The 13,911-nt window shown below is 41.4% G+C and overlaps 1 protein-coding gene across 2 annotated transcripts in view; it reads right to left on the bottom strand.

Annotated features, from left to right (window-relative positions):
• Nucleotides 1-11,686, bottom strand: part of EIF4B (eukaryotic translation initiation factor 4B) — a 37,534-nt gene extending 25,848 nt beyond the window's left edge. Inside the window, exon 1 of one of the 2 annotated variants that reach the window (XM_036759238.1) lies at nt 11,433-11,686. In XM_036759238.1, the coding sequence (XP_036615133.1) occupies nt 11,433-11,445 (13 nt within the window). In that variant the 5' untranslated portion in view covers nt 11,446-11,686. The remainder of the gene's footprint in view (nt 1-11,432) is intronic. The other variant, XM_036759239.1, reaches the window with a different exon arrangement.
• Nucleotides 11,687-13,911: the final 2,225 nt, after the last annotated feature.

Here is a 13,911-nt window from a genome sequence, read left to right on the forward strand (position 1 = left end):
CTAGTCTAGTTCTTTTACCTAACACCACACATGATTCCTACGAGGTTTTAGAAGATATTATAAGATGTATAGTCTTCACTTTAGATCCTACAGTGTTAATGGTCATCCGACATCAACACCAAGGCTCACCACTGTTGATAATAAGATAAGCTCTAGAACTAGACCTTGAAAGGCATTCCTGATGGGAAGGGAAAAAAACCAATTAGTTTCTTAGTAACAAACTTCATCTTTACTGCTTCATTTTCTAGACCTCTTTTTTCCTATAACTCCCCCCCCCAATAACTCTACTTGCCTAGTAGCTCTTAAACTCATTTAGATTTCAAGAAACATGTGTCTTGGCTCTCTGATTTTGGCTCAAGGCAAAATTCAATCACACATTCTCCTTTTCCTCATCTTCATAATTTATTAAGTATTACTATGAGTTGTGCTAAAGGCTGAGGATGCAAAGAAAGGTCTAGCCCTCAAGAAGTTCACATTTTAACGTAGGAGACAACATATGAACAACTATGTACATACAAGATACATATAGTGTAAGTGGGAGGTAATTTGAGAGAGAAGCTGGAGAGATACAGTAAGGGAGGGGATCATGGGAAAGGGGTAAATAAGAAAAGTTCTTTTAACAAAAGGTGACATTTGAACTGACTCTTGAAGCCAGGAAGGTGGAAAAAAATAGCAGTCTAAACATGGGGGAACAACTCATAAAAAGGCAGTCAAGAGATAAGAATGCCCTGTTTGAAGAGTAGTGAGATTAGTGTAACTGGATTGTAGAGTATGTGGAGAGGAATAAAATATAAAACTGGAAAAATAGAAAGGGGACAGACTGCGAATGGCTTTAAATAAAGAATTTTATATTTGATCCTAGAGGTAACAGAGAGCCACTCAGTGGGGAGGGGGGAGGAGGAGGAGGACGCAGATGAATCGGAATTGGAGAACAATCAGCAGGCTATTGCATTAGTGTAAGCATAAGGTGAAGAAAGCTCGTACCAGAGTCACTGTTCTGTGAGTGGAGAAGGGAGCACCTACAATATATGTTGGGAAAGTGAGGAACTGAAGATGATATTTAGGTTATGAGCCTGGGTAATAACTGGGAGGATGGTATTGCCCTCCACAGTAATAAGGAAGTCTGGAAGAGAGAAAAAATAAAAAGTTCAGTTTTGGATACACTGAGATTAAGATGCCTGTGTAACATCCAGCTAGTAATGAAACCAGAGGTCAGGACATAAGTTAGAACTAGATCAATAAATCTGAGAATCATTTCATAGAGAGAACTGGATCCATGAAGAGTTCATGGGATCACCAGGTGAGAAAGTATAGAGGGAGAAGAAAGAGGGACAAGGACAGACCCTGGGGTACATCCATGGTTAGCGGCTATGACCTGGAGGAAGATCCAGAGACTGAGAAGGAAGAGGGACAAAGAATCAAGAGAGAACAATCACAAACCTACATAGGGTAGAGCACCCAGGAGAAGAGGGCAGATCTACAGCAGGGCTGTCTAACCTTAGGTTTTTATTGAAACAACAGACAATGTATTTTGATTTGCCATTTTAGTGAGAGCTCTGCAGTAGCTCAGCTTCCTTTACTAAAGCATTTATGTAAATTTCTTTGCTTGTAGGTGGGCCACATAAATCCCACATTTTGGACAGCCCTGATGTACAGCATAAAATGCTTAAGAGAGGTCAAGAAGGATGAGAATCAAGAAACCAGATTCCATTTGCCCTCCTAAACAACTTCCTTTTCAATTCTAACACCAGGAAGCCAAGGAGAATTTCCTGTTACAAAATATTGAGATAGCATACTGAGCCAAAAAAGGGGATATAAGCACAATAAGTGTGCAATCCCTTTGCAGGAAATTTAACCTTTTAAGCTAACGGAACAGTAGTACTAGTTCTATATTAAGACAACTTTCTAATGAAAAGTCATAGTTACTACCATTTGTATGCTTGTTAGTCCTAATTATGCTCCACAGAGCCACAGCAACACTTATGTGAAAGCCAACCAGGTCAGGGTGAGTAGAAGAGAGGCATAATAAAAATTTGAGCAAAAGAATAGCCCTGGCTCATATATTGTTGTCAGGGAATCTTTAAAATTGTGTGTGGTTTTTTTTTGGGGGGGTGGGGTGGGAGGGAAGAGAGTGTATGTGTGGTTGTGATCCAGACACCTGAAGAATACACTACATATCACTCAGAGGTGGTAAATTTCACCTTTGCTTCAATAATGGTTTGTTCTAATTTCTTTTATATCCTGATGCTACTTAATACTAGAGAAAGGTCTTAGAATATTCTGTTCTCTTGTTAGGGAAGTTTTTGTGATACAATAATGTTTAATATTCATCCACGCATACATTTTCAACATATGTATTCAGCAACAACATGTGTGAAACACTATGCTATGTAGTTTAAGGGATACTAAGATGAATAATGCTTGTAGGGGCTATTTCAAAGGGTTGTTGTAAGAGTTCAATGAGATAAGATACATAAACTAGTTTACAAACTTTAAAACTCTATGTAAACAAATGTCAATGGATATTTCCTACTTTTTGGTCTTCAATTAATTGAAATAAAGTTGGGTACTTATGTACAAACCTGCCTTTTAAGAAAACATACCAAAAAGTTGCAACCCTTTTGTTGGGAATTTTGTTCCTAAAAACTTTCCAAAAATGCCCCCCAATAAACATGCTTTATAGTTTACAGTCTCAGATATTTTTGAAACTGAGCCATAGGGTCAAATGTTAGAAGTCACTTTAGAGTTGACCTGATCCACAGCTTTTTTTTTTTTAAACAGACGAGGGTACAAAAGTGGAACAAACAACTAAAGATGACAGCAATTATGAGAGCTGTATTTTATAGGTCTTCTGATTTTAAGTCAAGTTGTATATCCCCTGTAATCTGTTACTTTCCTAGGACTGGCTTGTCCATGTTACACACACGTTAAAAAAATGCATTCACTAATCCTAAAAGACATTATGTGGTATCCATGCAATGCCAAGATATCCAGGAGTTCCTCCAACCTAGCTAGATGTTGGGTGAACTTGTACAATTTCTGGGAGGGCATGGACAAGAGAAGATACCTCCCCCTCAATGAGATTTAAGTGTGTGCAATATTAACAGATTAGTCCACTGAAATACATTCATGGTCTACTACATCAACTAATTAATCAGCAAGCATTCATAAGGTCCCTATTCTGTACTAGGTCATGGGTAGGGAACCTGCGGCCTCTGGGCCACCTGTGGCCCTCTAGGTCTTCAAGTGCAGCCCTCTGACTGAATCCAAATTCCACAGAACAAATCCCCTTCACAAAAGTATTTGTTCTATAAAACCTGGACTCAGTCAACAGGCTGCACCCAAGGACCTAGAAGGCCATATGTACCCTCCAGGCCACAGGTTCCCCATCCCTGTATTTGGCTTTAGGGATACAGGGACATAAGTAAGCCAGTCTTAACTTCAAGGACCTTACATTCTACTGGAGGGATGGAACACATGCACTGATGGTTGAGTATAGGATATATACAAAACAAAGTAATTTCAAGGGGCTGGAGAGGAGAGGGGATTGACAACTGCTTGGATAATCAGGTAAGATTTCTTAGAGGAAGTGGAACTTTAGTTGAGTCTTGAAGGGAGCTAGAGGTTCTAAGCGGTGAAGAGTGAGAATATTTCAGGGATATGGGGGTGTGTGTGTGTGTGTGTTCAGTGTAAAATATGAACATCTCCAATAGTATGTCCCATAGACATTTTAAACTCAGCATGTCCAAAAATATATTCATTATCTTTTCCCTCAAGCCCTCCCCCCCCTCCTTATAATTTCCCTATTACTGTACAACCATCTTTCCAGTCACCCAGGCTCCCAAACCAGGGGACTCCTCACTCTCTGCCCCTTATCCAACCTGTGGTCCAGGACTGATGATGTTACCTTTAAAACATTCTCTTGTAAAACCTCCTCTTTCACCTGTCAACCACTTTGGTGAGGGCCCTCATCACCTCATATATTAAAATAGTCTTCTGGTTTGTCTCAATTGTCTTCCCAAAGTACAATTCTGACCAGGTGACTCCCCCTTCAATAAATTCCTGGGGAGTACCATCACTCCCTGGATCAAATATGCCCTCTCTCTACCTTTCCAGTTTTTTTTTAACCCATCTCCTATGTATTCTGTAATCCAGTAACACTGGTCTCCTTTTGGTTCCTTGCATATGATACTTCATCTCCTAACTACATGTATTTTCCCTGGTTGTCCCCATGCCTGGATTGCTCTTTTCCACCTCCTGGCTCACCTGCTGTTGTTTAGTTGTGACTGACTCTTCATGACTCCATGGACTGTATCAGGACAATACTGTCCACGGGGTTTTCTTGGCAAAGACACTGAGTGATTTGCCACTTCCTTCTCCAGTGGATTAAGGCAAACAGAGATTAAGTCACTTGTCCAGGATCACACAGCTAGTGAGTGTTTGAGTTCGGATTTGCACTCAGGTCTTGCGCTATATCCACTGAGGCATCTGGTAGGCTTCCTTTAGCTCCCAGGTAAAATCCTGCTTTCTGTAAGAAACCGCTCCTTGTGCTGCTTAATGTTAGTGCCTTCCCTCTGAGATTTGATTGTGAGCTCCTTAAAAGGAGACAGTCTTCGACCTTTCTTTGTATAACTAGCACTTAGCAGAGTGCTAGGCACAGGGTAAGTACTTAAATACGTAAAAAGCTAAGCAAATTTTAAGGTGCTATGTCAATGCTAGCTAGCTATTATCATTATTAAAGCAAAGCAGAGATAATAATTATGCAAATGTCCCTTATCCTGTAACTTTTAAAGAAAGCTCAAATATTCCTCTCTTCTCCCATTCCTAGAGAATTTGTCAATTGTCTTTGTTAATGATTTTCAAATCTACTTTTCAAGCTCATTCTCTCCCCTTACCTCCACTCTTACATCTCCAACTGCCTACTGGACATCTCAAAAGTTTTCCTATAGCCATCTTTAACTCATTATGGAACTCATTTTTCTCCTAATCCTTCCCCACCTAACTTCCCCATTGTTGTCAAAGGTATTACCATTCTCCTATTCACTTAGGCTAGTAACCTAGGTATCCATCCTATATTCCTTACCATACCCCCTATTCAATTTGTTGGCAAGTCCTGTTAGATTTTACCTTTGGATCATCTCTTTGCATAAACTTCTTTTTCTCCTAAGACCACCCTCCCCAACCCCACCCCCCGCCATTACAACAGGGTCTCATGAACCTGTATTATTCCAATAACCTGCTAGTTGGCCTCCCTGCTTCAAGTCTCTCCCCATTCTATCCCCCACTCAGATGTCAAAGCAGTAGCCCCCTATTACCTCCAAGATAACCTTTTGTCTTTTTACCCCTTCTTCCCCTCCAAGTAATGTGAAATCCAGTGACATTGGCCTTTTTGTGGCTCATTGAACAATACACTCCCATCTCTGGACTCCATGAATTTTCCCTGGCTGTCCCTTGCCTGGAACTTTCTTCATTCTCATCTCTATCCCCTGGACAACTTGAAGTCCTAGCTAAAGTTTCATCTTCAATAAGCTTTTCCCAATCCTCCTTAATTCTAATATCCTTCCTCTGTTGATCATCTCCAATTTTTCTTTTTTATATCTTGTTTGTACATAGTTATTTGCATCTTCTCCAAAATGTAAGTTCCTGGAAAGCTGGAACTATCTTTTTTGGCTTTCTTTGACTCCTCAGTGCCTGGAACATAATAGGAACTTGTTGACTAACAAGAGATGTAGTATTACAGAGAACAGAAAATAGGTCAGTTTGATGGAATTGAAGAGAAAAAGGGAGTAATATGTAATCAGCCTGGAAAGATAGGTGGAAGCTACATTATGAAGAACCTGAAATGCTAAACAATGGAGTTATCCTAGAGGGAATGAGTGTTTGCTTTTTCAGTAGACAAGTGAGGTGGTTAGACCTATCTATGTAAAGAAGGTATAGGAAAGAAAAGGAGGTGGGAGAAAAGGAGAGCAATTAGGACACTACAGAAACAAGTAGCCCAGGTGAAGTGCCCAAATAGGGTAAATGAAAGAAAATACAAAGGACTTTGCAAAGCTCAGGAGAAACAAATTCTAAAGACAGCCAGCATCAGCCCTCAAGGAAATCTATATTCTAATAAGAGCAGTGGCATAAGGAAGGAGATTCCAGGGGAGGGAAGTTGGGTTTGGGAAGTTACCACTTAGGAAGTGAGTAGAGCCTGGAGAGGTTTTCAGTGGCAAAGGCAGAACTGAATTGATTAGGGTAATTAGGACAGACCCCAAGCATAAGTAATCATAGTAATCTACTCGTTTTTGCACAATAAAACAAGTCTCAATCAGAAAAGGTAGGTAGGGGCACCCTTTGGGGAAGGGGGAATCCAAACAAGTAGGGGTAAACAGTTTGGTTGTAGAGTTAGAGAAGTGGTTAGTAGTTGGGGAGTGAGAAAGGTAGAAAAAGCAGATTCCTGAAGACTAGGCAACAGATACATCGTGTGAGTATGTTCCCTACGTTCTGTAACCCCTGTGCATATTCTTGTCAGCTACAAGTTTACAATTAACAACTTTTCTATTTTCTAATTAGATACTTGCTTATAAGAAACACTTTATAGATATCCTTTTGAAATCAGACATATTGTGTAACCCCTGTGCATTTTACTGTCAGTTCTGTCAGTTACAAGTTTACAGTTAACAACTTTTCTATTTTCTAATTAGACACTTGTTTATAAGAAACACTTTATAAATATCCTTTTGAAATCAGACTATCTGAAATTATCTTGACCTAAGTAAGTTAGGCATGGCCTTACTAGTACCTAAAACCTCCTAGAAAAAAGGGGCAAATACACTTGTCTTCTCTAGCTGCCTCCGTAAAATCAGCTCTAACCAGAAGGATCTTCTGTTTAACTAGAAGCACCTTTTTTGAGGGAAAATATTTTTGAAGCCTTCCTGAACAATTCTCTTCATCAGTTTAAAGTCCTCAGTATCATCGATGGTTGTGTTTATTATGCTATCTAAGTTAGAAAGTGTATATACCCTATCAGCTAGCCATGGTTAAAGTTCAATTAGTCAAAGGCCAAACTTATGCAGGAAAAGACAGATTCTGGAATTCTAAAATCAGCAGACTTAAAACCACACACAACACAAAAACCAAACTTGCAACAAATAGGCAACAACTTAAGAGGAAAGATAAATGAATTAAACAGCCTTTTCTACAAAAATGGCCTTATTTCTGCATCATAGAGCCTCATGCCCAGCAATAATCATTTAAAGAAATTAATCTAAACCAAATAAGCACTGGAATTTTAGATTCAAATGAACAATTATCAGTTTCTATTAACAACCATGCCAGGCCAACCACTTATCTACCCTTCTGAATAATATAGTACCCCCTGGCTAAGAAAGTCAGAAATTAAAACCTGCTTAAGTTTCTCCAAAAAGGAACACTACTCTTAAGAACTATAGGCCTACAAGGATTATTCAGTAAATGCAAAATATTGACCTATCAAAATTCTATTAAAAATGTGGGTATGGAAAATCATACCAATGCACAGTGTATCTAACAGTATGCTTAATAGGATAAAATAGCACTACTTTAAGACAGTTTACTTTCACCTTCCTTTTAAGTCTAGTGTCACTGCAGAACTGGAGTCAGGAGACTTACAATGGATATTCTCCACTCCCTGCTCTTAAGTTACTTGACCTCCCTGTGACCAATTTCTCCATCTGGAAATTGAGGACCTTTTTTTTTTTCCACCCTCAGGGTTATTGACAGGATGAATGTGACCAGCATCAAACTATCTACCTATCTATGTATCAAGTCCCTAACACATGTGACATCCTGCTACCTATCAAAGTTTTGAGAACTTTGGAAATGCTTTAAGTTCAAAGTATTAATACTTATGGTTCAATTAGCTACCATGAGCAACACAAAACACATTATCCTATATTCAATCAATAATCAACAAGTATAGGCTATTAAGTATTAATGGCCTACTCTGACACTGGAGAATGAAACAGTCTCCACTTCCAAGCAGCTTACATTCTAACATGGGAGACAAGGGCATTAACTATATGTAAATATGAACGTCTGGAAGGAAAAGAGGGGGTTGGAGGCAGTCAGGAGACGGGGTTCGTTGTATGAAGAAAGGCAAGTAGGCCAGTGTGGAAGGACTGCAGAATACATGAGGGGAGCAAAACATAAGGAGACTGAATAGGTAGCAAGGGGTCAGATTGTAAAAGTGTTTAAAGCTAATCAGAGTTTATTTCTGATCCTAGTGGTCACTGGGATTGTACTCACAAGCAATGTGCAAGATGGACTGAAATGGGGGGAAGACTTGAGAAAGGAGACCAATCAGGAGGCCATGATAATAAGGAGAGGTGATGAGGGCCTTAACTAAGAGGATGGGGAATGAGTCAGACCAGAGGGTGAGGAATTCAATGGCCCAAGGTTATGAACTGCCTCAGACAGAAGAAACAGGAAGTTTGGACAGGATGGTTTGAGGGGAAAATAATTGTACAGGTTGAGTTTGAGATACTTTAGGGCATCCAATTTGAAATGTACAATAGGCAACTGTATGCATCTGTGTGTCAGCACAGAAGAAAAAAGAACCAGGGCGACTTCAGGCAAGAATGTCACTATTTCTCCCCATATTGTTGCAGAGAGAAAAGCTGAAAAGGATGGTTGAGACAACGTGAATTTAGACCGATAAAGCATTAAGACAGCATTCAAACTAAAACCACAAACACCTATGCTCAAAAAGGATGCAGTGCCTTTGGTTTTCTGCATATATTGTTCTTGCTCAGGAACGATATTGTAGAAAATATTATTTGGCATCTTTTTAATGTACTTATCTGTGCACTGTTTTTTCCCAGAAGGTAAGACTCTAAGTCAGAAATTGTTTTGGCTGTTTTTCTATCTCCAGTCACTTTTTGTGAATGACAGATTGGCCTTTTAGAAATAATGCAAATATGAAGGCTACCAAAAAATAATTAAGCCATGCTGTCACTTAACCTTTCTAGGCCTCAGTTTCCTTATCTGTAAAATAAGGGGAGTGCCTCAGCTCATGACCAAATCTGCTAAATTTATTACAAAGAAAAATTTTAAGAGAAACAAATTTTGGATAAGAGTCTTTCTGAGGTGTCAATCAAAAAAAAATAATAAGTTCTGATTACTTGGCTCATGAGGAATCTAGATCTCCTTTACTCAACAGTCTGCCCTAGGATACTTCCATAGTTCCTAAAGGTCAATACTAGATCACAATGGAAAACAGTATTGCTCCATTGAGTTTCTAAATGGGTCAATGTTGGTTGTGAAAGGGATTTATGAAATTATCCTTAAGCATTTCAACAAGGACCGGTTTAAAGTTTCCTTTAAAAAAAATGCTGGGTGGGCACCAAAATGCTGAAAATGCCACTCAATGCTTCCTAGGTCCTTCTGGAATATTACTGTCAGGGATTGGGAATCAGAATATAGCATTCTGCTTGTCAAAGACAGCTTAATCATCTGGACTCAAGACTGGAAAGACAAAACAAGGGAATATGACAGAAATCTATAAAAAGCTATTGAGTAATCACAACCAGTATGTACTTTATTTTTCTCATTTGCAAAATGAGGGTACAAGAGAATTTTAGAGATAGAAGGAATTTTTAAGGTGACTGAGGATTACATGGATATCTGAGGTTCCTTCAGGTCTAAAATGATAGGTGTGTACAAAGTGATTACAGATATATTTAACAATCCCTGAAATTATTGGCATTTTTGGACCACAGATTTTGGCCTTGAATTTGAGAGGTAAATTTATTAAGATAAATAAAAGTACTACTTTACATGTAAACCCAAAACATAACTCAAACCAATAATTTTGCAATCAAGAGTTGGTAGAATTCATTGGCTAGTAGAGTGGCTTTCACATGGAAGGCACTTTATGGTTGTGATAATAACCTATGCCCTTTTCACAACCATTTCAAAAGCAACAATTGGCTTGATTAACCATGGTTTGTTTCCAGTAGGACAATTCATATGTATTCAAAAAACCTATACCCTTAAGCATTTGCGCAAAACACAGTAACATTTAAAACAAATTTGCAAGAAAGGCAATTAAACCCTTCCAGCCTATGGTACCTAATTATGGGGGAAGGGAGAAGAAATAATTCTTAATATGGTCTGAATACCACAAAAAAGGGCCAGAATCCCAGTGTCTGTTCGCTAACAATTTTTTTTCGAACTAGAAGAAAAAACAGACTGTGGAATACATCTGACTCCATAGCAAGGGAGGCTTAAACTTTTTTTTTGGTCACAAGAGCCTTTAGGACTCTGGTGAAACCTATTAGATCCGTTTCTTAAAAGTTTTTTAAGTGAATAAAATACATGGTATTATGGACCCGGGCTTAAAAATTCCTGGTCTAGAGAATGGAGCATACCAAGAGATGTGACAGAAAACTCCAGCAGACTGCCGGGAAATGGTGCAAAGGCACATGCCGATTAGAGGCATGCTGCATGTCCAGGATGGGCCTATTGAAGGATAAAGGCCGGCCGAAACAGATGAATAATATTGTAACAATAACACCTTTCATTGGTACATAACGCTTTTAACTCTTCCAGAACCCTGAAAGGCAAGAGCGCGTAAGGCTGGTGGGTGCAGGCAGGAGGGAGCGTGGAGAAAACCCCGAACCCCACCCCACTGCTTCGCTTCCTCTTCCGAGGCTCGGCCCGCGTGTCGGCCCCACACGTGGGCGCTGCACTCTAGGGCTAGAGACCAAATACGAGTTACCCCCCACCCTCCGCCCTTCACCTCCCCCCAGCACATGCGCGGTGGGTCAGTGTAGGGACACTGGCAGTCGTGAAAAGAGGTACAGAAAGAGGGAGGAAGAGGGGAAAGCCGGGCCGCGTAGAGCTCCCCATTTGGGTACCGGCGCGCGTGCGCGAACGTCGTCGCCTCCACTCCTCCGCTTCCCGCGCACGCGCGCCGCTCCCTTCCCCCCCACCCCCTGCAACCGGCTCTCGAGCTCGCATTCTAACCGCTCCCCGCGATCTCCCCACCATCTCAACGGCCTCGCGCCCCAGAGACCTAGTATGGAGCGCTCTCAGACTCGCGCCCACCGACCCCTCCTTCCCCGCACGCGCACGGTGTCTGGCGCTTATGGGGGGCAGGAGGGGGTGGTTCTCGAGCCTCCCTTGGGTTCTTTCCGCCCCCTTCCCACTCCAGTTCGCGCCGCAGCCCGTCCCCGCCCCCACTTCAGCCTCGAGCTGACGGGGTAAAAAAGGGTGTGAGGGGTAAGGAAGGACAGCTTTCCCCCATCCCCGAGGGGAGACCCTGAAAGGGCTGAGCCGCCTGCCAGGCGCAGCCTCAAACCCCAAAGGACGGCGGCAGCGCCGGCTCCCCAGCCCAAGGGGACCAGCGAGTTGGGCCCAAAGCGGGGTTTCGGGGCCCGGTAGTCCGCGGCACTCCGGCGCTCACTCACCTGAAGCCGCCATGTTGGGAGAGGGAGAGAGAACGCAAAGGACCCGGATGAGGCAGTCACGTGATTATAGCGAGCGCGTCGGGCTGGGAGACGCGAAGTTGGGCGGGGGGGCCTGGAAAGAGGGAGGGGAGACGGGGGGACCAGGCGGTGCTGAGCTGGGCGCATCAACGTAGCGCGAGGGCGGCAGGGTTGCGTCAGGCAAAGGGACGAAGCACAACGTGAGGGACAGAGGGCGTGACTTGCCCGGCGCGTATGGATGGCGTGACGTGAGCGTGTGGGGCGGGGCCCAGGTTGGGGGCGGGGCCAATTGATTCTTGGGTCCTCCCGCCCCAGGGAAAGATGGAAAAGGGGGCGGGCAGAAAATTATTCTTAGTCTTAGTTATAGTCCAATCTCCCTTATTGCTCAAAAGGAGGAAACTTGATGAGTACTGGAGAAGTAAAGTGACCTACCCAATATTACCCAGCTGGTAAATAGTAAAACCAAGATAAAGCCAGCTCTACTTCCAGCATCAGTGCAATTTCTGCTACATCATTTGGTCTCATTGATTTTTTAAAATATTAAAACTTTTTTCATTATAATGCATTTTGTCAACACATGAAATCACTTTAAATTTAAGATGTGTCGAATTTGTTATTTAGCAAATTAAACATTTTAAAAATCTTCAGTCACATTGGCCTCATTACAGTTTTTCCCACAAGCTATTCCATGCCTCTCACTGCCTGGAATGCTCCCCCTTCTCATCTGTCTCCTAGTCTTCCTTCAACCCTCAGCTAAAACCCCACCTTCTTTGAGAAGTCTTTGCAGTTCATTCCTAAGGCTAGTGCCTTCCCTCAGAGATGACTTCCAGTTTATCCTGTCCCCATCTTGTTTGCACATTGTCTCTCCTTGAGAACCTGTGAGCACCTTGTGAGCAGGAACTATTTTTGCTGTTCCCTTTTAATTCAGGAAAGGCTACAAACAGGGTAATTGACTTGCCTTGGGTCACATAGCTAGTCTATGTAAGAAGTGGAACTCGAACACAGAGTGGTTTTCTGTACATTTGAGTGGTGTAAAAACTGTGTGCAATAGATACCACAGACATTATTTGCTATTTTCAAAGGAGTAAACAGGTATAGAGAAGTTACAGGATATTTCCAGGGTAGGGTTTGAAGTCAGATCATTCTGATCCAAAGCTCAGTACTCTACTACATCATGCTGCCTCTAAAATGTGGTACCAAAAACTGTAGCCCATGTGACCAATAGAGTAAAGACTGAGTAGGGCTGCACTTGAGAAGTATTGTTTTGAATTCTGCCCCATAGACTTACTGGCTATGCCCTGGCCAACTCACTTGCTTTTCCTCCTCTGATCTGACTGCTGCCCTCCCTGACTTCTTTTAAGTCCCAATTAAAATCCTGCCTTCTATAGGAAGTCTTTCCCAACTCCTCTTAATTCTAGTGCCTTCTTTTTGTGAATTATTTCCTCTTTGTCCTGTATATAGCTTGTTGTACATATTTGTTTGCATGTTCTCTCCCCCATTAGACTGTGAGCTCCTTGAGGGCAGAGACTTTCTTTTTCTTATTTGTATACCCAGTGCCTGGCATGTATTGTTGTTGTTGAGTCCTGAATTCAGGCCTTCCTGACTCCAGGCCTGGCACACTCTATCCACTTTGACACTTAGCTGCCCTGCTTAGCTTGTAGTAGACAATTAATAAATGTTGATTGATTGTCTTAACCTCTCTCAACTAGTTTCCTTATCTGTAAAATGGGGATAGCACTTACCCCACAGGATTATTGTAAAAAGCAAATAAGATAACATTTTCAATGTTTGTCAAACAGTAAAATGCAATATAAATGTTAGATATTATTATTATTATTGTTACAGTAAGTTCACTGACATCTTTTGCTTATAGCCACTGTCAACACACAGTCTTGTGATTATCCACTTAAGCATTATCATTCCTATCTGGTTTCATAGCAGTCTCTTAATAGTATACAGGTTGACTTATATAATAACTGTGATATATGACAGTGTCACATCATAGGGTACATTTCCTGTAGCAAAAAGAAAGTCTCCATTGTCTGAAGTCAATTTTTAAAAGGAACCAGCTGATTATAGCAAAAGGTATGTCAGTTGCCATATTTGGGCATCAGATTCTCCTTTCTGCACACTGACGTGGTTCAGTTATTGTGACCAGAACACAGCCCTTCCAAGGAGGCCGATATTGCTAAGTAGTTTGTTGTTTACTGTTTGTTGAATTAGTTGCACAGATTTAGGCTTTGAACTGAAGGAAACTGACAAGTGTGCAGAAATACTGGAGGAAATATTGCTAACTTGAGTGGGCAGAGCATTGTCTCCAAGGAAGCAGTAATACCTGTTTGCATGACAACAGAAGAAATGAAGTTTGCAGAAAACTTGGCTACCACAGGAAATATTCCCACAGCAGGATGCTCACAACAGTTAAGGGTAGAATTGATTATCTGTGATCATAATTCAGATA

Source organism: Trichosurus vulpecula, chromosome 5 (assembly GCF_011100635.1).
Source record: "Trichosurus vulpecula isolate mTriVul1 chromosome 5, mTriVul1.pri, whole genome shotgun sequence".
In the NCBI taxonomy this organism is placed as follows: Eukaryota; Metazoa; Chordata; class Mammalia; order Diprotodontia; family Phalangeridae; genus Trichosurus; species Trichosurus vulpecula.